Source organism: Triturus cristatus, chromosome 12 (genome assembly GCF_964204655.1).
Source record: "Triturus cristatus chromosome 12, aTriCri1.1, whole genome shotgun sequence".
NCBI classification, from domain to species: Eukaryota; Metazoa; Chordata; class Amphibia; order Caudata; family Salamandridae; genus Triturus; species Triturus cristatus.
This window is the reverse complement of record NC_140595.1, coordinates 110,147,255-110,168,320: the sequence shown is the minus strand read 5'-3', so window position 1 is coordinate 110,168,320 and position 21,066 is coordinate 110,147,255. Positions and strand designations below refer to the sequence as shown.

Sequence of the window (21,066 nt, the reverse complement as noted above, 5' to 3'; positions counted from 1 at the left end):
GAGAATCTTGCACAGCAGCTGTTTTTGTAAATTCTGTGTGTGAGAGAAGCTGTCGCGTACCCGCGGGTTTCCTCTCCTCGGAATGACGCTGATGCTATATGGGGTCCACCTCCCATCTGCCCCTAGTCCGGAGGACGTGTTACACACGCGGACGGAGGAGGCAGGTGAGTGGGGGAAGTGAGGCAGGAACGGTGGGGACGGAAACCTAAAAGGAAACAAACACACAATGAGTGATAGCCGACTGACTCGAGCTCCCCCTACTGTGTTTCCCCCTAAGTGTGAGTCGCTTACCTGCTGTCTCCTCCCACCTACTGAGGTGTGGGCAGTGAAGTGACTGGGCGGTGCGTAGGCTAAGTATCTCCAACACTGGAGTCCGGTAAGTTCCGCTTAGCGGGGGCAACCCCCAGGGGAGGTGAGTGCTCGGTGAGTGAGGTGAGCTGGACCAAGAGGTCTCTGGTAATCCCCAAGAGCCTGTCTTCCAGCTCACTGAAATGACGCCCAATTGGCGCGGTGGTATATGTAGGTAGGTAGGTGAAGGCGCTACTACTGCCAGGCTCCGAATCCTTGAGCCGAGGAGCGCAACACCTACCGACTGTGAAGGCCCGGAAATCCTTGGGCAGGTCTGCGAACAAGAATTACCTCATTAGCTGATTCGCCCGGAATCCTTGGGCGCTGGTGTTCTCTTGGCACTACGCCTCTTCTCGCGGAGGAGCCGGGAGGCGTGGAGAGCCAAGGCGGAAGTACTCGTTCCGGTACTCCGCGGGTGACGAAGGGCACCGTTGGGAGGTGCCTCCACTCCGGTCTCTCGTGGGAGACGGGAGCCAAGAACAGGAAACTTTTCCCCGGTCAGTTCCGAAGGACGTAGGCGGACGCCGGGAAAGGCGGGAGATTCAAAAGGGGTCGAGGCGTCGTATCTCTGTAGTCGGGCACAAGGACGAGTTCACGGAGAACCCGTACTGCTGTAGCTCTTCACGTCCGGGAATAATCGGCCTGGACGTGAGGGAGAGGACGTGTATTTGTACTTCCCGGGACACACCCACAACGTGACTCGTGGACTGCCGGGGCGCCTGGGACTTGTAGTTCTTCCTGGTTTCTGGTGAGTTCGCCACTCGTGCAGGTATCCAGCCGGATCGTGACAGCACATCCCCTCTCACCCCTCAAGGGGTGCGACGAGTGGGGGGGGCCAGGTTTGTCCGGACACCGGCGATGGAAGGTCGCCACAAGACGGTCTGCGTGGAGCGCCGTCGCGGGCTCCCAGGAGTTCTCTTCCGGCCCATACCCCTTCCAGGCCAGGAGATACCAGAGCTTTCCTCGCATCTTCTTGGAGTCCAACACCCTTTGAACCACGTACTCCCGCTCGTGGCGGACCCACACGGGGGCCGGCCGCCTCCTGATGGGGCCAAGGGAGGGTTTGAGCAAGGAGACGTGGAACACCGGGTGGATGCGTAAACGAGCCGGGAGCTTCAGTTGGACGGCCACGGGGTTCACGTGCCTGACAACTGGGTAAGGGCCTATGAATTTAGGGTTAAAGACACTAGGGCGTCTGAAGCGGATGTGTTTCGTGGACAGCCATACTCTATCTCCCTTGTGGTACACTGGATTGGGTCTGCGATGTTTATCTGCCTGATGTTTGTATCTGGATTTGGCTACTAGAAGTGTTTTGCGGGCCTGGGTGAGGGTTGCACGTATTGTGGATAGCCTGTCTTGTACGTCAGGGACGCTGAGATTGGTGTGCGGGAGCACGAAGGGTGTGAACCTAGGATGGAACCCTGCAGAAAGAAAAAACGGGGTGTGTTGTGTAGAGGTATGCATGGAATCGTTATAAGCCACCTCCGCGACCCACAACCAGTCTACCCAAGCGTTGGATGCCTGGTCCACATAACACCGGAGATACTGCTTAAGCGTCTGGTTGAGCCTCTCGGTCTGTCCATCGGTCTGGGGATGGAAGCTGGTGGATAAGGAGGATTGGATTCCCAGTTCGGCACACCATACCTTCCAAAACCGTGCTGTAAATTGAGACCCTCTGTCCGACACGATACCAAGCGGCAGGCCGTGTAGCCTGACGACATTGATCAACAGAAGTTTTGCAAGGGCTCCAGCGGTTGGGAGTTGTTCACAGGCCAGGAAGTGACCCATCTTGGTCAGGTAGTCGACCACTACCACGATGGCGGTGCAGTTCTGGTCCTTAGGCAATCCCACGATGAAATCCACTGAAATCCTCTCCCAGGGGTTACAGGGGGTTGGTAGCGGATGCAAGAGGCCCTGCGGTTTGCGATGATCGGCCTTCATCTGGGAGCAAACGGTGCAATGACTGACCCAGCGCAAAATGTCCGGCCTGACCGAGGGCCACCAGAAGTGTCTAAGAACTTTCTCGAGGGTCTTCGTTCCTCCCATGTGCCCGGCGCTAGGAAGCTCGTGACACCAACAAAAAACGAGCTGTCGCAATTTGAGAGAGGGGACCAGAACCTGTGCGCCTCGCATGGGGATGCCGCTTTGTAGGCGCCAGTCCTGGTGCCTCTTCATCCAGGCTACCCATGTAAACGTGGAGATCCCTCGTTTGACGTCGTGTAGGAAGGACTCGGTTTCCGTTAGTCCTATGACTTGTCCGGGAGACAGGATCGCCTGCTTGGGTTCCACCGCCAGGAGCCGGTGCACCTCTTGACGTGACAAGGCGTCAGCCTTCAGGTTTTGCGAGCCGGGGAGGTAGGTCACGAGGAAATGATATTCGGCAAAAAAGAGCATCCATCGTCTCTGCCGTGGAGTGAGGTGCCTCGCTGATCGCAGAAACTGGAGGTTTCTGTGGTCGGTGAAGACTGTGACTTGGTGTTGCGCCCCCAGTAGCCAGTGTCGCCATTCCAGGAACGCTTCTCGTATGGCGAGGAGTTCTTTTTCGGAAACCGCGTAGTTTTGTTCGGCGGTGCTCAGCTTCCGGGACATGTAGGCCACTGGGTGAAGAATGCCTGTCTCTGGATGTCGTTGAGAAAGAACCGCCCCAACGGCAATGTCGGAGGCGTCGGTCTCCACTGAGAAGGGAAGGTCGGGGTTGGCGTGCCGCAGGATGGGAGCAGACATGAAGGCCTCCTTGAGTTGGTCGAAGGACCTTTGGGCTTCGTTCGTCCAGAGGAACGGTACGTTCTTTCGTGTAAACCTGGTGAGCGGTGACACCATCTGGGAAAAGTGGTGTATGAACCGGCGGTAAAAGTTCGCAAAGCCAAGGAAGCTCTGGATCTCCTTGATGGTTCGAGGTGGTGGCCACTGTTGTACCGCCTGTACCTTTCGGGTGGACATCACCTGTCCGATGGGAGTTAGATGGACTCCGAGGAACTCCACGGTGGTCACATGGAACTCACACTTTGTGAGTTTGCAGTACAGTCTGTGGTTCCGCAAGGCTTGTAATACCCGCCTCACATGGACGACATGGTCTTCTTGGTTGTTGGAAAAGATCAGGATGTCGTCGATGTAAACCACGACGAACCTATCCAGAAATTCTCGTAGTACCTCATTGAGGAAGAACTGGAAGGCCGCCGGGGCGTTACAAAGACCAAAGGGCATCACCAGGTATTCATAAAGCCCAAACCGAGTTCTAAATGCGGTCTTCCACTCGTCGCCCTCCTTCATTCTGACCAGGTGGTACGCCCCTCGGAGGTCCAACTTGGTATACAAACGGGCCTCCCGTACTTGTTCCAACAAGACCGGGATCAAGGGCAACGGGTACCTGTTTTTTATCGTTAAGGCGTTGAGGGCGCGGTAATCAATACAACAGCGCAGTTCGCCGCTAGTCTTCGGTACGAAGAAGAGGGGCGACGCGGCCGGGGACCGCGAGGGACGTATGTACCCCAACTTCAGGTATGTGTCCAGATATTCTCGCAGGTGGGTGGTCTCCGGCCCTGTGAGGGCGTAGATGCGTCCACACGGGATCACCGCACCGGGTACCAGGTCAATGCGGCAGTCGTACTCTCGGTGAGGGGGTAGTTCTTCTGCCTTTTGGACGCTGAACACATCTTGATAGGACGTGTACTAGGTGGGAAGCGTAACATCCTTCTCTGCGGCGGTGGCGATGTGTTGTGCCAGAGATGGACCCGCGATTTGCTGGTGGGCCGTTTGGGTACAGTGGTGGTTACAGAAAGCAGAGTTAAACGAGATGGTATTGGTGGACCATTCTATGGTTGGTTCGTGTTTCCGTAACCATGGTAGCCCTAGAATGAGTCGGCATCGCGGGGCTTGAATGATGTTGAACTGCAGCTACTCTCCATGGTCGTTTCCAATGGATACCCAAAGAGATGGAGTCTCATACCTTATGGGCCCCGACTCCAGTTCTTTTCCATCCACCGCGTACACTAGCTCAGGAGGCTCCTTGCGTGTGAGCGGAATTCCGAGCCGGTCGGCTTCTTCTTTATCCAAAAAACACCCAGTGGCTCCGGAGTCGATCATAGCTCGTATGGATCTGTTCCGTTGGTTGATGACAGCAGTTAGCGAGATGAAGAAGTGATCCGGCTCTTGGCCTAGGGTGGATTCCATTGAAGGGATGAAGTGAGGGCTTGAAGGCTTCCCTCCTTGGTCCTTCAAGCTCTGTCGTTTCCCGGTGCCTTTTCTTCGATGGCGAGGGCGGTTTGTCCGGACCGCGGTCTGTTCGTTTTAGGTCTAACTGGGCACTTGCGGAGGAAGTGCCCCTTCTTGCCGCAGTACAGACAGAGTCCCTGTTTGCGGCGATGGTCGCGTTCACTTAGGGTCAACGAGGCCCTCACGGTCCCTATTTCCATAGGTTCCGATTTGGGACTCGCGTGGTCAGAAGATCGGGTGTTGTCATAGGAGCCGGACGTCTTCTCTCTTCCTCTGTGATCCCCTTTTCGTTCACGGAGACGATGCTCCAACCTGGAGGCCAGTTCTATCATCGCGACGCAGGTCTGGGGTTGTGGGTCGATCTGGGCGATGACATCTTTCAGCTCGTCTGTGAGCCCTTGATAAAAGATAGCCGACTGCTTGGTTTCCGGCCAGTCAGTTTCTACCACCAACCGACGAAAGCTGTTCATATAGCCCAGAAAGTCATTTGGTTTTTGCCGGAGGGTTAGCAGGTCGCGGTCCGCCGCAAAGGTGTCGGCTTTGCGATCGAAGATGTCTTCGAATGCGTTGCGGAACGCGTCCCAATCATATAGAAGGGCTTCGTCCCTTCGGACGATGGGAACGGCCCATTGAGCCGCGTCTCCTGCCAGGTAAGAAATTAAGAAGGCCACCCGGGCCTGATTGGTGAGAAACAGCTTCGGTTTACAGTGGAAGTGTAGCATGACTTGTGTCATGAACACTTGTACCTTATGCATGTCCCCATGAAACCTTTCGGGGGGGGCCAACGGGACCTGGGCAGGCATTTCTACCACTACCTGAGGGGACTGTGAGGGAAACGGGGCCCCGGCATCGAAGGGGTTTCGTTGTAGTCTATCCATACGTGCATGCAAGGCGGCCGTTTCCGACCGGGAAGCGGCTAATTCCGCCTGCATCAGGGCTAGCGAGGCTAACACGTCTTCTAACGTAGCCATGATCAGCGTGATCGGGAGGAGATATTTTCGTGGGCCGATTGTTCTGTCGCGTACCCGCGGGTTTCCTCTCCTCGGAATGACGCTGATGCTATATGAGGTCCACCTCCCATCTGCCCCTAGTCCGGAGGACGTGTTACACACGCGGACGGAGGAGGCAGGTGAGTGGGGGAAGTGAGGCAGGAACGGTGGGGACGGAAACCTAAAAGGAAACAAACACACAATGAGTGATAGCCGACTGACTCGAGCTCCCCCTACTGTGTTTCCCCCTAAGTGTGAGTCGCTTACCTGCTGTCTCCTCCCACCTACTGAGGTGTGGGCAGTGAAGTGACTGGGCGGTGCGTAGGCTAAGTATCTCCAACACTGGAGTCCGGTAAGTTCCGCTTAGCGGGGGCAACCCCCAGGGGAGGTGAGTGCTCGGTGAGTGAGGTGAGCTGGACCAAGAGGTCTCTGGTAATCCCCAAGAGCCTGTCTTCCAGCTCACTGAAATGACGCCCAATTGGCGCGGTGGTATATGTAGGTAGGTAGGTGAAGGCGCTACTACTGCCAGGCTCCGAATCCTTGAGCCGAGGAGCGCAACACCTACCGACTGTGAAGGCCCGGAAATCCTTGGGCAGGTCTGCGAACAAGAATTACCTCATTGGCTGATTCGCCCGGAATCCTTGGGCGCTGGTGGTCTCTTGGCACTACGCCTCGTCTCGCGGAGGAGCCGGGAGGCGTGGAGAGCCAAGGCGGAAGTACTCGTTCCGGTACTCCGCGGGTGACGAAGGGCACCGTTGGGAGGTGCCTCCACTCTGGTCTCTCGTGGGAGACGGGAGCCAAGAACAGGAAACCTTTCCCCGGTCAGTTCCGAAGGACGTAGGCGGACGCCGGGAAAGGCGGGAGATTCAAAAGGGGTCGAGGCGTCGTATCTCTGTAGTCGGGCACAAGGACGAGTTCACGGAGAACCCGTACTGCTGTAGCTCTTCAGGATACGTCCGGGAATAATCGGCCTGGACGTGAGGGAGAGGACGTGTATTTGTACTTCCCGGGACACACCCACAAGGTGACTCGTGGACTGCCGGGGCGCCTGGGACTTGTAGTTCTTCCTGGTTTCTGGTGAGTTCGCCACTCGTGCAGGTATCCAGCCGGATCGTGACAGAAGCTTGCAGTTCTGCTGTTTGCTTTAACTGCTGTATGTGTGTTTGAGGAAAGCTTGCACAGTTGATGCCTATACTGCACCTCTTATGTGTATGTGATGGAAGCCCAGGCTGTACCTGTTGTGTGAGTGAAGCTTGCACTGCTACTGTTAGCATTATATTGACTATGTGTGTATGGGGACGATTCTTCTGCAGCTGCCTCTTTTATTATTGTTCTGTGTGTGGAGGAAGCTTGCACAGGTTCTGTCCACACTGTAGCTGCTTCTGTGTAAGAAACACTTCGACTACATTTGCCTATACTATACTAGTTCTGTGAGAGTCTGTGAATGGTGTGTAAGAGAAGCTTGAAGTTCTGCTGTTTGCCGTAACTGCGGTATGTGTGTATGAGGAAAGCCTGCACAGCTGATGCCTATATTGCACCTCTTACATGTTTGTGATGGATGCCCAGGCTGTACCTGTTGTGTGAGTGAAGCTTGCATTGCTGCTCAGTGAAGTAATGTAAAATGATGGGGCCTTCTTGCAGAATGTGAAGAGGGGCCCCAGAGTCTCCCATATCACAGAAATATGAATTGGCCTTGGGTGGTATAGGTCCACTCCTACTGGGTTGGGGGTCGCTGAATGGTTGGGGCCTCTGCACCACAGGAGCCACAGGGGCCTGTGATATACCCCTGCTGCTATTGTCAGCACGATATCAGCTCTGGGTGTGATGGAAGTTATTACTGTAGCTGGCTCGTTTGTAATTGTTCTTTGTGTATGGGATGCTTGCAGGTCTGATGTTTGATGTAACTGCTGTATATGTGTATGGGAAGCTTGCACCGCTGTTGTCAATGCCGTTGTACTACAGCTGCCTTCACTGTATCAGTTCTGTGTTTCTGAGAGACTCCTGCACAACTATTGTTTGCTGTAACTGCTGTGTGTTAGAGAAGCTTGCAGGTCCGCTGTTTGATGTAACTCCGGTATATGTGTAATGGAAGCTTTCTCTGCTGTTGTCCTTGCTATTGTACTACAGCTGCCTTCACTCTATCAGTTCTGTGTGTCGGAGAGACTCCTGCACAACTGTTGTTCGCTGTAACTGCTGCATGTGAGAGAAGCTTGCAGGTCCACTGTTTGATGTAACTGCTATATATGTGTTTGGGAAGCTTGCACAGCTGTTTTCAATGCTGTTGTACTACCGCTACCTTGACTGTATCAGTTATGTGTGTCTGAGAGACTCCTGCACAATTGCTGTTTGCTGTGACGGCTGTGTGTGAGAGAATCGTGCAGGCCGATTGTTTGATGTAACTGCTGTATATGTTTAAGGGAAGCTTGCACTGCTGTTGTCCATGCCATTGTACTACAGCTGTCTTCACTGGATCAGTTCTGTGTGTTGGAGAGACTCCTGCACAACTGTTATTTGCTGCAACTGCTGTGTGAGAGAAACTTGCAGATCTGCTGTTTGATGTAACTGCTGTATGTGTGTATGGGAAGCTTGTACCGCTTTTGTCCATACCCGTGCACTACAGCTGCCTTCACTGTATCAGCATTGTGTTTCTGAGAGACTCCTGCACAACTGTTGTTTGCTGCAACTGCTGTGTGTGAGAGAAACGTGCATGTCTGCTGTTTGATGTAACTTCTGTGTGTGTGTATGGGAAGTTGCACAGCTGTTGTCCATGCAGTTGTACTACAGTTGCTTTCACTGTATCAGTTCTGTGTGCTTGAGATACTCTGGCACAACTGTTCATTGTAACTCCTGTGTGTGAGAGAATCTTGCATGTCTACTGTTTGATGTAACTGCTGTATGTGTGTAAGTAACGCTTGCACCACTGTTGTCCATGCTGTTGCACTACAGATGCCTTCACTGTATAAGTTCTGTGTGTCCGAGAGACTCCTACACAACTGTTGTTCACTCTAACTGCTGTATGTGAGAGAAGCTTGCAGGTCGCTGTTTGATGTAACTGCTGTATGTGTGTATGGGAAGTTGCACAGCTGTTGTGCATGCTGTTGCACTACAGCTGCCTTTACTGTATAGGTTCTGTGTGTCTGAAAGACTCCTGCACACCTGCTGTTTACTGTGACTGCTGTGTGTGACAGAAGCTTGCAGGTCCACTGGTTGATGTGTCTGCTGTATGTGTGTAAGCGAAGCTTGCACTGCTGTTGTCCATACTGTTGTACTACAGCTGCCTTTACTGTACCAGTTCTGTGTGTCTAAGACACTCCTGCACAACTGTTGTGTGCTGTAACTACTGTGTGTGAGAGAAGCTTGCAGGTCCACTGTATGATGTAACTGCTGTACTTGTGTAAGGGACGCTTGCACCGCTGTTGTCCATACCGTTGTACTACAGCTGCCTTCACTGTATAAGTTCTGTGTGTCTGAGAGACACCTGCACAACTGTTGTTCGCTGTAACTGCTGTGTGAGAGAAGCTTGCAGGTCCACTGTTTGATGTAACTGCTGTATGTGTGTGTGGGAAGTTGCACAGCTGTTGTCCATGCCGTTGTACTACATCTGCATTCACTGTATCAGTTCTGTGTGTTTGAGATACTCTGGCACAACTGTTGTTTGCTGTAACTACTGTGTATGAGAGAAGCTTGCGGGTCCGCTTTTTTATGTAACTGCTGTATATGTGTAAGGGAAGCTTGCACCGCTGTAGTCCATACCATTATACTACAGCTGCCTTCACTATATCAGTTCTGTGTGTCTGAGAGACTCCTGCACAACTGTTGTTCGCTGTAACTGCTGTATGTGAGAGAAGCGTGCAGGTCCGCTGTTTGATGTAACTGCTGTATGTGTGTATGGGAAGCATGCACAGCTGTTGTCCATACCATTGTAATACAGCTGCCTTCACTGTATCAGTTCTGTGTGTCTGAGAGACTCCTGCACAACTGTTGTCTGCTGTAATTGCTGTGTGTGAGAGAAACTTGCAGGTCTGCTGTTTGATGTAACTGCTGTATGTGTGTAAGGGAAGCTTGCACCGCTGTTGTCCATACCGTTGTACTACAGCTGCCTTCACTGTATCAGTTCTGTGTGTCAGAGAGAGTACTTCACGATTGTTGTTTGCTGTAGCTACTGTGTGTATGAGAGAAGCTTGCAGGTCTGCTGTTTGATGAAACTGCTGAATATGTGTAAGGGAAGCTTGCACCGCTGTTGTCCATACCGTTTTACTACAGCTGCCTTCACCGTATCAGTTCTGTGTGTCTGAGAGAGTACTGCACAATTGTAGTTTGCTGTAACTACTGTGTGTATGAGAAAAGCTTGCAGGTCTGCTGTGTGATGTAGCTGCCGTATGTGTGTATGGAAAGCTTGCACTTATGCTGCCTACGCTGTACCTGTTCTGAGTACAAGGAAGCTTTCACAGCTGCCTCATGTGAGTGTAGCTTGCACTGTTGCCTCAAACGATGTTCCTGTGCTGTGAATTCAAGAGTCGGCGGTACTACAAGTTTCTGTGCTGTCCCCATACATTTCAACAAACCCCATTCAGGAGGGAGACTCTTGATTTGTTTAACCCCAAAATGGCTTCATTTAAGGTGTCTCCCACCTAAAATCTCTTTCACTTTAATGTAAGTCAATGAGGAAATTCATTTCTCACAAGTTTTTTTGTCTCAAAAACTCCCTCTTACCAGCTTCAAAATGTTGGCATGTGTGGCTGTACCTCGCCTGTATGTGTAAGAGGGCCAAACGCCGCTGCCTGCAGACTTTGTGGTCTTATTTCTGTGTGAGGAAGCGTTTCACCTCAGCTACCCGTGTTGCACCTGTTTGGTTTCGGCGGGAGGCGTTTGCTCTGCTGCTGCCAGTGCACTTTGCACTGTGTGAGAGGGAAGCTTGGCCTTCAGCTGTCAATAATATGCCTGTGCATATGTGAGTGGGAAAGGGAAAGAGCGAGAGAGACAAAGAGAGGGAGAGAGAGAAGGGAACTTGCAGTGCTGCTGCTGTGTCGGTGCGTCTGTGTTGTGTGCCACACCTCTGTATGTTTGTGAAACATGCACTCCAACTCCTGGAGAGTATTATTCCTGTGTGTGAGGTGAGGTAAGCTAGCAGCCCTTACCATACCCAGGGTGTTGGGGTGCTTGGAGCCTGGCGCTGCTTGCATGGTACGGTGTGTGTTTTTGTGCGCATGCGCGGGTGTTACAAATGAAATAAGGACGACGAATCTCACTTCATGTTCCCTTGGCATGAATAGAAATGAAGATCCAGGAGCTGGAGAAGACCGTACGTCAGCTGAAGGCCCGGGCACGAGACCAGTGTGCGCGCGTGGCGGTCGGCAGCTTGCTGGAAGCTCGGTAAGGATAGACAGTGGACTCTAAAGTTTCCATGAGTGAAACTTGATCCTGCAATACTTCTTGATAGCACCCACTCTGACCTGGACTTAGCGCCCACCCAGATTTTTTTAAATTAATTAACAGCACCGCTACATGCTGAGATTTGCCGGCCTTGATGTCCACCTTTGAATGCCACTTATTCCCGCCAGCCCAGCAGGGTGCCATGCTCCTAATGCCAGCATGGACATTTTATCTAATACCCCCGTGCTGAGCATTACATAAAACGCCCACAATTGGGGTGCAGAGGGTCGCTTACTGTACCGAGTCGCAGCGACACTGCACATGCTGCACAGTTGATAGCCACGCCCCTCGAAATGCAGGTGGCCACCAGGCTTTGCAGTTATCCCATTTTCGGCAGACCAGAACCACTGCCCCGTTAAGGGATTTGCTCAAGGTCACAAGTACTGCCCTGGTTACTCACTGGTAATCTTCATTCCGAAACTTTGTGACCAAAACTATTTTCCTCCAGGCCCACTCCCTGAATTTTGTAATGCAGGGTTTTAAGTGGGATGAAAAAACTGGGAGATCTCTCAAGGGGCATGGCCGATGTAATTTAGGACGTCGCTTAAAAACATGTAAACTAAAAATGCGTGCTTAGCATAGTGTGCCGCCCCACTGGTATTTTTCTGCTTTTTGTCATTGGATCCAGATATATAATACAACAACCAAAATCACACCTACAACAAGCCATGGCTATTAGCTTTGTCAATGGTTGTTAGCTGCATAAGATAATTCAGCAACAACTACGGCTTCCTTGTATATGACATTGAAAATGCTTCAGTTCTGAAACGATGAGACTGAAAGAACTGAAACGAGTCTCTGTGAAGTTACCTCAAAGTCTTTGAGCAGTGGTACTGCTGCAGAGGTAAGATTTCCTTTTCCAACTTGAAGGTGAGGGCAGAAATGGAGAGCCCGATAGGGACCTGTCTCGTCACCTGCTTTTAAGAACTGCCGGTGCTGAGTACCGGCAGGACCCGGCCCACTTAAAGTCCTGTTGTAATGTTTCAGGGAGGTGTGAGGAGTTGCCCAGGTTCCTGCTGGATGGATCTCTGATAAGAAAACCCCTTTAAAGTCAGCCCACCTCTTGTGGAACAGCCCTTAAAATTCACCGGTGAAGTAACATTGGAAGACTCAAACTATTGAAAGTGTTTCTCAAATCCATCTGCTTACTTTAATCCTAGACTCTTTACATCCCTGGATTATACTTCAAAAGGTAACAAGAAGCTTATCTGTTTCCCTGAAGCTCTTGGTACGATCTAAGTCCATCAAAACTGCCCTCTTCATGTCCAGAGAATGAGTAAGGGTTTCATCATGAGAAGAGGAATTAGGAAAAAAAGCAAGAATACACATTTCCTGCTCCCTATGGCCCAAAGAAGGTACCTTTGTTAGGAAACCTGGGTCCATTCTCAAAATTATTCCAGCTTCCAAAACCTTCAAGCCTGGAGCTTTACACAAAGCCCCTAATTTACCACCCGAAATACCATCTTTAATGTGAGCCATTTAAGCTTCACCATTGATAAAGATACGAAAGGGAAACTTTACAAAGCTTTAAGGACCACATGTAAAACCCGAGGAGTTAATAATAGGAGAATCACAGGTCTAGAGGTGTAGAAACCTCTCAGATGTCTAACAATTAAGTCTCATTTGTCACAAACCCACCCTCCTGGTTTTTAAAGGCTCTGCCCACTGCGATCTCAACTTTGCCACTGATAAACCCTATTTATAACCATAAAACAGAAACTATAGTTCTGTGCCAATCTCACAATCAATTGGGAGCTCTGTTTCTCTAAACACCAGGTTTGGAAATTCTTCCAATGTCGAGAATATGAAGACAATGTGTCTAGAATTCTGAAATATCAAGGCCAAATTATCAGGAACCCCTCTTTTCTTGAACCCGCCCTTTCAACCTCCAAAACGAAAGAGAAAGTGAGTTAGTGTAGGGAATCACTGGCTCATTGACCAGAGGGGAAGGAAACATTGGAATTTACAAACGAGGAACTAGAGATATTGAGAGAAGACGAGGGCACAAGGATCTTCCTGGCTAGAATAAAACACCACCACTACATCAAACCTTTCTCTCTAAATTCTAAATTTCAGTAACAGCTTGGAAATTATGGTAAAGGAGGAAGGCATAAAGACGTTTGCGGGGCCAATATGTCATTTGGTAGGGATGCCAGATCTTGACAACCAAGAACCGGGACATTTTTAAAAAATAGAAGAAGGACTACAATTTTACATCAACGGTGCTGCGCAGAATGACAACTCTTATCAACATAGGAACACAGAAGAAGCACTAAGAAAATAAATAAAATGTAATTTCTAAAACCAGCATCATACCTGTTAATTAAATTGCTTTCTTATAACCGCTGCTAACTAGCACAACTTTGGAACTCCCAATAAGTGCCTCTCACTGGTTTCAGTCGACCCCTTCTAAAAACCGGGACATGAGCCAAAATTGCCAAAAACTGCCGGAACAGCTGGTGAAAATCCAGGACTGTCCGGGCAAATCTGGGACGCCTGGTCACCCTACATTAGAGCATCCACTCTAACCGAAGTAGGAGTCAGTGTGCCAAACCTCTTCCGCTGCGTGTTGCTTGGGGACATGAAGAGGAGGTCCAAGATTGGTTCCCTGATTCTGCTACATATCTCCTTGAATGTCAGCTGTGAGAGGCACAGGTCGACTCAGTATGCGGCCGTCGGGGATAGAAGTGATGTATCTGCCAAAATCCCTATTTTCACTGCCTCCAGATTTAAGGGCGATTTCCACCCCCACCTGTTGGTGTGCATGGTCAGCACCATCAGCACTTGTCTGTTTGGACCAGACATGGTTCTGTTTGAGAGTGCTGTGGAAAGTTTTCAAGGCTTCCTAGATTTCCGGACATTCTCTCCTATTCATAGAATCTTGTTTCTGTTTCCATGACCATCTTTTTTGCACTGTATGATTCCCCAGTGTTGTTCTCCATTCTGCTAGACTGGCATCGGTCGTTAGAATGAGAGGAGGACTGGGGTTCAATGGAAACCCTCTGCTCAAATAGGAGCTCTTGGATGATGAGGACAGAACCAACCGTACCCACGGGAGATTTCCTGGATACGGAGAGAGAGATTGGACGGGATTGAGAGGGGCGGGATGAGAGGAGGCCCCGGAAGTGGGGGCATCGAAGGGTATGAAAGGGGAAAATTGATAAACTTAATGCAGTTGATTCACATGTTTCACCATGGCAAATGTCAGCTTTGGTAATATGGTGAAATTCAGAATAGAAATAGGTTAAAACAAGCATTTGCAATGCAATCTGCCTCACTTTTGGGACCTTATATGTATTTAGCTATGCAGCACATTAGCCTGGGTGCTGAAACATCTACTGTTCTTTAACATGGAGGGATAGTAAGCAGCAAACTGCGGAACACACCAGGTATGGGAACACATGTAGAGAAATACTGCATATTAGCGGGAAATGGTATTGGCCAAAGCTCTGTTTTTAATATAAAATCAGGGCCTTCAGTGGTTATATCAGTGAAAATACAAGATTTGAAAAAAATATTATTGTCTACGGGTGCTCATGGAAGGCAAGTTTCTATGGCCTGGAATTTAGGGAATGCTAAAGTGATTCTGGAATTTTACTGACCTCTGCTGCTTGTTTTCTATCAAGAAAGTTAAATACAGGCTGTTTCCAGAAAATGAAAAAATAAAGTCCCTAAGCAGAAAGCAATTCTGGTATTTTACTAACCTCTACTGGTCGTTTTCTATCAAGACAGTTAAATGGAGGTAGTTGCACAGGAAAAAAAGTTCCTAAGCGAAAGTAGACAAGTCCAGGGGCTGATCTCCAGAGCCCACAAAGTACATACAACAGATCTTCCAGACAGCGCAAGCGCTGTCAAAGCTCGACCTGAAAAGGAGGAACTCTTGAGACACCACAGAAGTTGCATTGAGACTTGTCTTATAATAAGAATCTTCTTCTTAAAATTCAGTGATGCTGGTCTGCAGAATTTGAGCAGATGTTCCTATAGAGGTCTCGTATGCAATCTCACCCATGGAACTAGGGAGACAAATGAGGCCTTGTGCCCCTAAACCATCAACCAAAACCTTATTGAGGCTTTGTCCTGTTTGAGCAGCTGGCTTAAGGTCTGCCTCAACCTCTCCACTCTGCCTTGAGGAAGATAGTCCATACCCTCGAGAGTATAGACGAGAGCTCCTATGAAAAGCCTCTTCTGGAAGGGAATGAATTGGCATTTTGCATAATTCAGGATGAGACCATGAGGCTTTAGACAGTACTCCATGAGTCTGACTCCCTCTAGGGTTTCCTGCTCTGTCCTGGCCACCAAGGCCCATCGTCAGGATATGGAAAAATTAGCAGACCTTGAAGATGGACACAGGCTACCAGGGGAGACATCATTTTCGTCAATACGCCGGGGGCAGATTTGATTCCAAAGTGCAACAATGGAAACTGACTGCGGATGCCAAAAACACAGAACATAAAAAATTATGGGCACTCGACTGCTATAGGAATGTGAAAATATGAGTCAGTTAAGTCTATAATTACCATGAGGCTTTTCAATGGAAGCATTGAAATTTCCCTTTGGATTGTTTCCATCTTGAAGTGTATATTCTTTATACATTTGTTTAAAATCAGAAATGTATTCAAACTGACAGCTGGCGAAGCAAAATACTGCCTCCTGCAGGAGGACATAAGAAGGATTCTCGCGGAGCCAACCTTCAATATCCACAGTTTGTCACCAGGGGGAGCCAACTCCAAAGCCATTGTCTATGATGTTAATCTGTTAGATGCCATGGAACAAAATACCTATCTGTGGGCCTTAATAGAGAGTTAAACCAAGTCACACATAAATGCCCTTTGACTTTAACATGTGCTTTTCACAATAAATATGTCATAATAAACAGATCAGTCCTATAGCCATGACCATTGGCTTGCCACCATAACCAAGTCAGTTATGCTGTATCGAGTGTCAACTTTGCCACAAGCCAAAAAATGCAATACAAGAAGTATTTCTGTGAAAGCACACAAGTTTAGCCCAATTAAATTATGTACTTAGGGGAACCAACATGTGGGTGGAGTATACGCCGCTATCAGTACTACTCTGAAAGGTCTTTTTGTTTATAACATATGGTCAGGCGACCGGTTCACTGACTGTGAAGCCAGACCTAAACATCAATGTAGCTTAGTGTAGGCCTTGGCATCCCATACTGTTCTCACAAAATAAAACAGCACTCTGAAGTCTAAAGTTAATGATGAAAGGGGAAGGTGCTGGGACGGTAATACATTCAATGTGGCTGCCCTCCTCCCATCTGTCATGCTGTCGGAGAAAACCAAACACGAAACATTATCTAGTTATCTAAGATGCTTCAACAGCATCAAAATGCCATGTGTGTGCCCCTGAAAGTTCAAGTTTTGGCAGCCATGCTGCTGTTTTCTCAGGCAGCTGGATAAATAACATAATCACAGCTGCGTGGCGGAGAAACACTTTTTTTTCTGTGGAAGCATACAACTTCTATCCTATAAGAGCACATGCTCCTGGCTACCAGCCCCTCTCTGTAGTACTTCTGAAAACTCTTTTATCTAGTTGATCATATTACCTCTGGTGAAAGTTTCAATGTTCAGCCAGACCTAAAAACCACAATCGCCCTCTAACACATGTACCTCTGCCAGCCCGTGGCAGGAATTTTAAAAGAGTGTGAGATAACATATTGCCAGCCTGGTTTTCATCTTTTTGTTATCTATAAAAGTGTACATCAGGAACATGTTGCCTTAAACATGGAAAGGCTAAGAGCAGTGCTTAATTTGAGCCGGGGGTTTCCGGTGCTCGGCACAGCACTTAATTGTCAGTGCTTATGACAGTCTGCCACAAGGTGGCGCTGACTGGCCAATTTAGAGAGGATATAGTCGTTTACATCGCATGCGTTTACAACGTATGCGATTACAACGCGGTCGTTACAACGACAGTGTTGTTACATCGCAGTACCATTACAATGCAAGTCGTTACAACGACTTGCTCTAGATGGTGCGTTGGACTTAGGAATAGTATAATTTACTATTCCAACTCCAGTGTGTGCAACAGTAGGAAAGGTGTTGGAACAGTAAATTATACTATTCCTTAGTTTAGAGCGCCATCTAGAGCAAGTCGTTGTAACGACTTGCGTTCTAATGATACTGCGATGTAACAACACTGTAGTTGTAACGAACGCGTTGTAATCCCTATGCGTTGTAACGCATGCGGTGTAATGGTTGTTTCCCATTTAGAGATGACCACAATAACAGTTAATTATTAATTCAATATGACTATTACCTGTCATCCAAGTCATTTTTATAGCATTGGGGGCCTGAAATAGTCCAAATTGTCACACATGTAGGAGTTTGATGGTTAGAAATTGTGTCACCATCATTGGCAGCGCTGGCAGGGGCAATAAGTGATGCAAGCTGCAGTAGCCTCCTGGCGAGAGCCCTGGCACTTCATTTTTTACCACTTAGCACTGGCTAAGAGCCCAGTGCCAAGGAACGTTGACGAGATACTAGTGGGTGTAGGGGTTGGTGTGTTTGTTTTACCAGGCATCCATCAAAGCGATAAGCGGAAAGCGTGGATTTGACTGCTGTGTCTCTTGTTGTCCCCATGTTTTCAGGAAGCTGTGTCCAACAGACGCCGTTGTGGAGGCAGGGGCCCCTGAGCAGGGCCACTGAGCCTAGTGGAAGCAGAAAGAGGAGTGCAAAGTGGGAACAGGTAAGGTATTACTGAGGGCATTGCTTGCCTCTGGGACTCTCCATCTATGATGCCCTGTACACAGTGTCTTTATTTCTATACTCTGCACTCCTGTGTTGGGTTTCCATCCAACTTAAGTCCACTAAGTATCTGTCATATACCCTCTGACCCATGTCTCCGAGATTGAAACTTTAAGCTCTGTGCCTCTGTTGGTGTGTACTGCATAGTATTAACTCATGTATACAACATGTTCATACTGCTGGTGTTTTTGAGATAGAGCATTTATTTGTAGTGTGACCTGTGTGAGAAGTGCTAGGTGTCATGCATGACAGCCAGAGGGATGCTCCAGTTATGTTGCTGCATCTGTGTGCCATGTTTAAGCACATTAGTGCTGCAGCAGAGGGTAAGGGAGATAAGAGTCGTGGTTGTCACTACTTAACCTTGCCCAGTTTTCTGTCTCAGCTCACTGGCGAGCCGCGTTCTGAGATAAATTACAGTTGAGTTGGAGTCTGTTCTATTCCCTGCTAAAGTGAACCTTGTGAGTGTGTGTTCTATACCTTTGTGTCCCATGTGCTTATCTTCAGTATACACTGTCATCCTGCTGCGTATACCCATGTTCTATACCTTAATCCACGCCTGTGTCCAAACCCTGACCCCTGATGTCCATGTACTGTACTCTAATCCCCTTTGTGTCTTATTTCTAAATTCAGAGTTCCCCCTGTCTCACTTCTACACCGTTAGCCTCCGCGTATACCCATGTTCTTTAACTTAATCCATGCCTGTGTCCGAATCCTGACCCCTAATGTCCATTTCCTGGACTCTGATCCCCTTTGTCTCACTTCTACACCGTTAGCCTCACCATATACCCATGTACTATACCCTAATCCATGTCTGTGTTTAAACCCTGACCCCTGATGTCCATGTCCTGGACTCTGACCCCCTTTGTCTCAGTTCCACACCGTTAGCCTCTGCGTATACCCATGTGCTATACCCCAATCCATGTCTGTGTTTTAACCCTGACTCCTGATGCCCATGTCCTGGACTCTGATCCCCTTTGTCTCCGTTCCACACAGTTAGCCTCTGCGTATACCCATGTACTATACCCTAATCCAAGTCTGTGTTTAAACCCTGACCCCTGATGTCCATGTCCTGGACTCTGATCCCCTTTGTGTCTTATTTCTAAGCTCCCCCTGTCTCAGTTCCACACCTTTAGCCTCGGCGTATACCCATGCGCTATACCCTAATCCATGTCTGTGTTTTAACGCTGACCCCTGATGTCCATGTCCTGGACTCTGATCCCCTTTGTCTCAGTTCCACACCGTTAGCCTCCGCGTATACCCTTGTGCTATACCCCAATCCATGTCTGTGTTTTAACCCTGACCCCTGATGTCCATGTCCTGTACTCTGGTCCCCATTTGTGTCTTATTTCTAAACTCCCCCTGTCTCACTTCTACACTGTTAGCCTCCGCGTATAACCATGTACTATACCCTAATCCCAGTCTGTGTTTAAACCCTGACCCCTGATGTCCATGTCCTGGACTCTGATCCCCTTTGTCTCAGTTCCACACCATTAGCCTCCGCGTATACCCATGTACTATACCCTAATCCAAGTCTGTGTTTAAACCCTGACCCCTGATTTCCATGTCCTGAACTCTAATCCCCGTTGTGTCTTATTTCTAAGCTCCCCCTGTCTCACTTCTACATCGTTAGCCTCCACGTATACCCCTGTTCTATACCCTAATACACATTTGCGTTTAAACCCTGACCCCTGATGTCCATGTCCTGGGCTCTGATCCCTTTTGTCTCAGTTCCACACTGTTAGCCTCCGCGTATACCCATGTACTATACCCTAATCCATGTATGTATTTAAACCCTGACCCCTGATGTCCATGTCCTGTACTCCGATGCCCTTTGTGTCTTATTTCTAAGCTCCCCCTGTCTCACTTCTATATCGTTAGCATCCACATATACCCATGTACTATACCCTAATACACGTCTGAGTTTAAACCCTAACCCCTGATGTCTTTGTCCTGTACTCTGATCCCCTTTGTGTCTTATTTCTAAACTCCCCGTCTCACTTCTACACCATTAGCCTCCACGTATACCCATGTGCTATACCTTAATCCATGTCTGTGTTTAAACCATGACCCCTGATATCCATGTCCTGTACTTTGATCCCCTTTGTGTCTTATTTCTCAGCTCCCCCTGTCTCACTTCTACACCGTTAGCCTCCGCGTATACCCATCTGCAATACCCTAATTCATGTCTGTGTTTTAACCCTGACCCCTGATGTCCATGTCCTGGACTCTGATCCCCTTCGACTCAGTTCCACACCGTTAGCCTCCGCGTATACCCATGTACTATACCCTAATCCAAGTCTGTGTTTAAACCCTGACCCCTGATATCCATGTCCTGTACTTTGATCCCCTTTGTGTCTTATTTCTCAGCTCCCCCTGTCTCACTTCTACACCGTTAGCCTCCGCGTATACCCATCTGCAATACCCTAATTCATGTCTGTGTTTTAACCCTGACCCCTGATGTCCATGTCCTGGACTCTGATCCCCTTCGACTCAGTTCCACACCGTTAGCCTTCACGTATACCCATGTACTATACCCTAATCCATGTCTGTGTTTAAACCCTGACCCCTGATGTCCATGTCCTTTACTCTGAGCCCCTTTGTGTCTTATTTCTAAGCTCCCCGTCTCACTTCTACACCGTTAGCCTCCACGTATACCCATGTGCTATACCCTAATCCATGTCTGTGTTTTAACCTGACCCCTGATGTCCATGTCCTGGACTCTGATCCCCTTGTCTCAGTTCCACGCCGTTAGCCTCCGCGTATACCCATGTACTATACCCTAATCCAAGTCTGTGTTTAAACCCTGGCCCCTGATGTCCATGTCCTGTACTCTGATCCCCTTTGTGTCTAATTTCTAAGCTCCGGCTGTCTCACTTCTACACCGTTAGCCTCACATATACCCATGTACTATGCCCTCCCTAATGCAGACCTGTGTTCGAACTCTGAGCATTGCATGCCTCTGACCTGTACTTCATGCCCCTTGTGTCTTATTTCTAACCCCAGAGCTCCCCAAGTCTCAGCTGTCCACCATGAGCTCCTTGCATATACCCACATTCTATACCTTAATCCAGGTCTGTGCTCGAATGCTGAGCCTCTCACGCATGTGTTCAGTATTCCAAATTCCTCATGACTCTGCCTCATCTATGCCCTACCCGTGGCTTGGTTCGATAACCTGAGCCCCTTAGAAATAAGGCAGGGTTTTCAATGCTCCCGGCTTCATTGCATTTTGACTCAAGAGTGCTTTTTAAAAACATCTGAGATCTTCCCAAAGATCTTTTACCATTGAAAGATTTTAAATACCTGATGCCTCTATTTTT

The 21,066-nt window shown here is 49.0% G+C and overlaps 1 protein-coding gene across 7 annotated transcripts in view; it reads left to right on the top strand.

Annotated features, from left to right (window-relative positions):
• LOC146772776 (uncharacterized) overlaps positions 1-21,066 on the top strand; it is a 209,792-nt gene that overhangs the window by 31,881 nt on the left and 156,845 nt on the right. For all 7 annotated transcript variants that reach the window (XM_085638910.1, XM_085638908.1, XM_085638904.1 and 4 more), the window contains 2 exons: positions 10,823-10,922; positions 17,593-17,690. In XM_085638910.1, coding sequence (XP_085495036.1) covers positions 10,823-10,922; positions 17,593-17,650 — 158 coding nt within the window. In that variant the 3' untranslated portion in view covers positions 17,651-17,690. The remainder of the gene's footprint in view (positions 1-10,822; positions 10,923-17,592; positions 17,691-21,066) is intronic.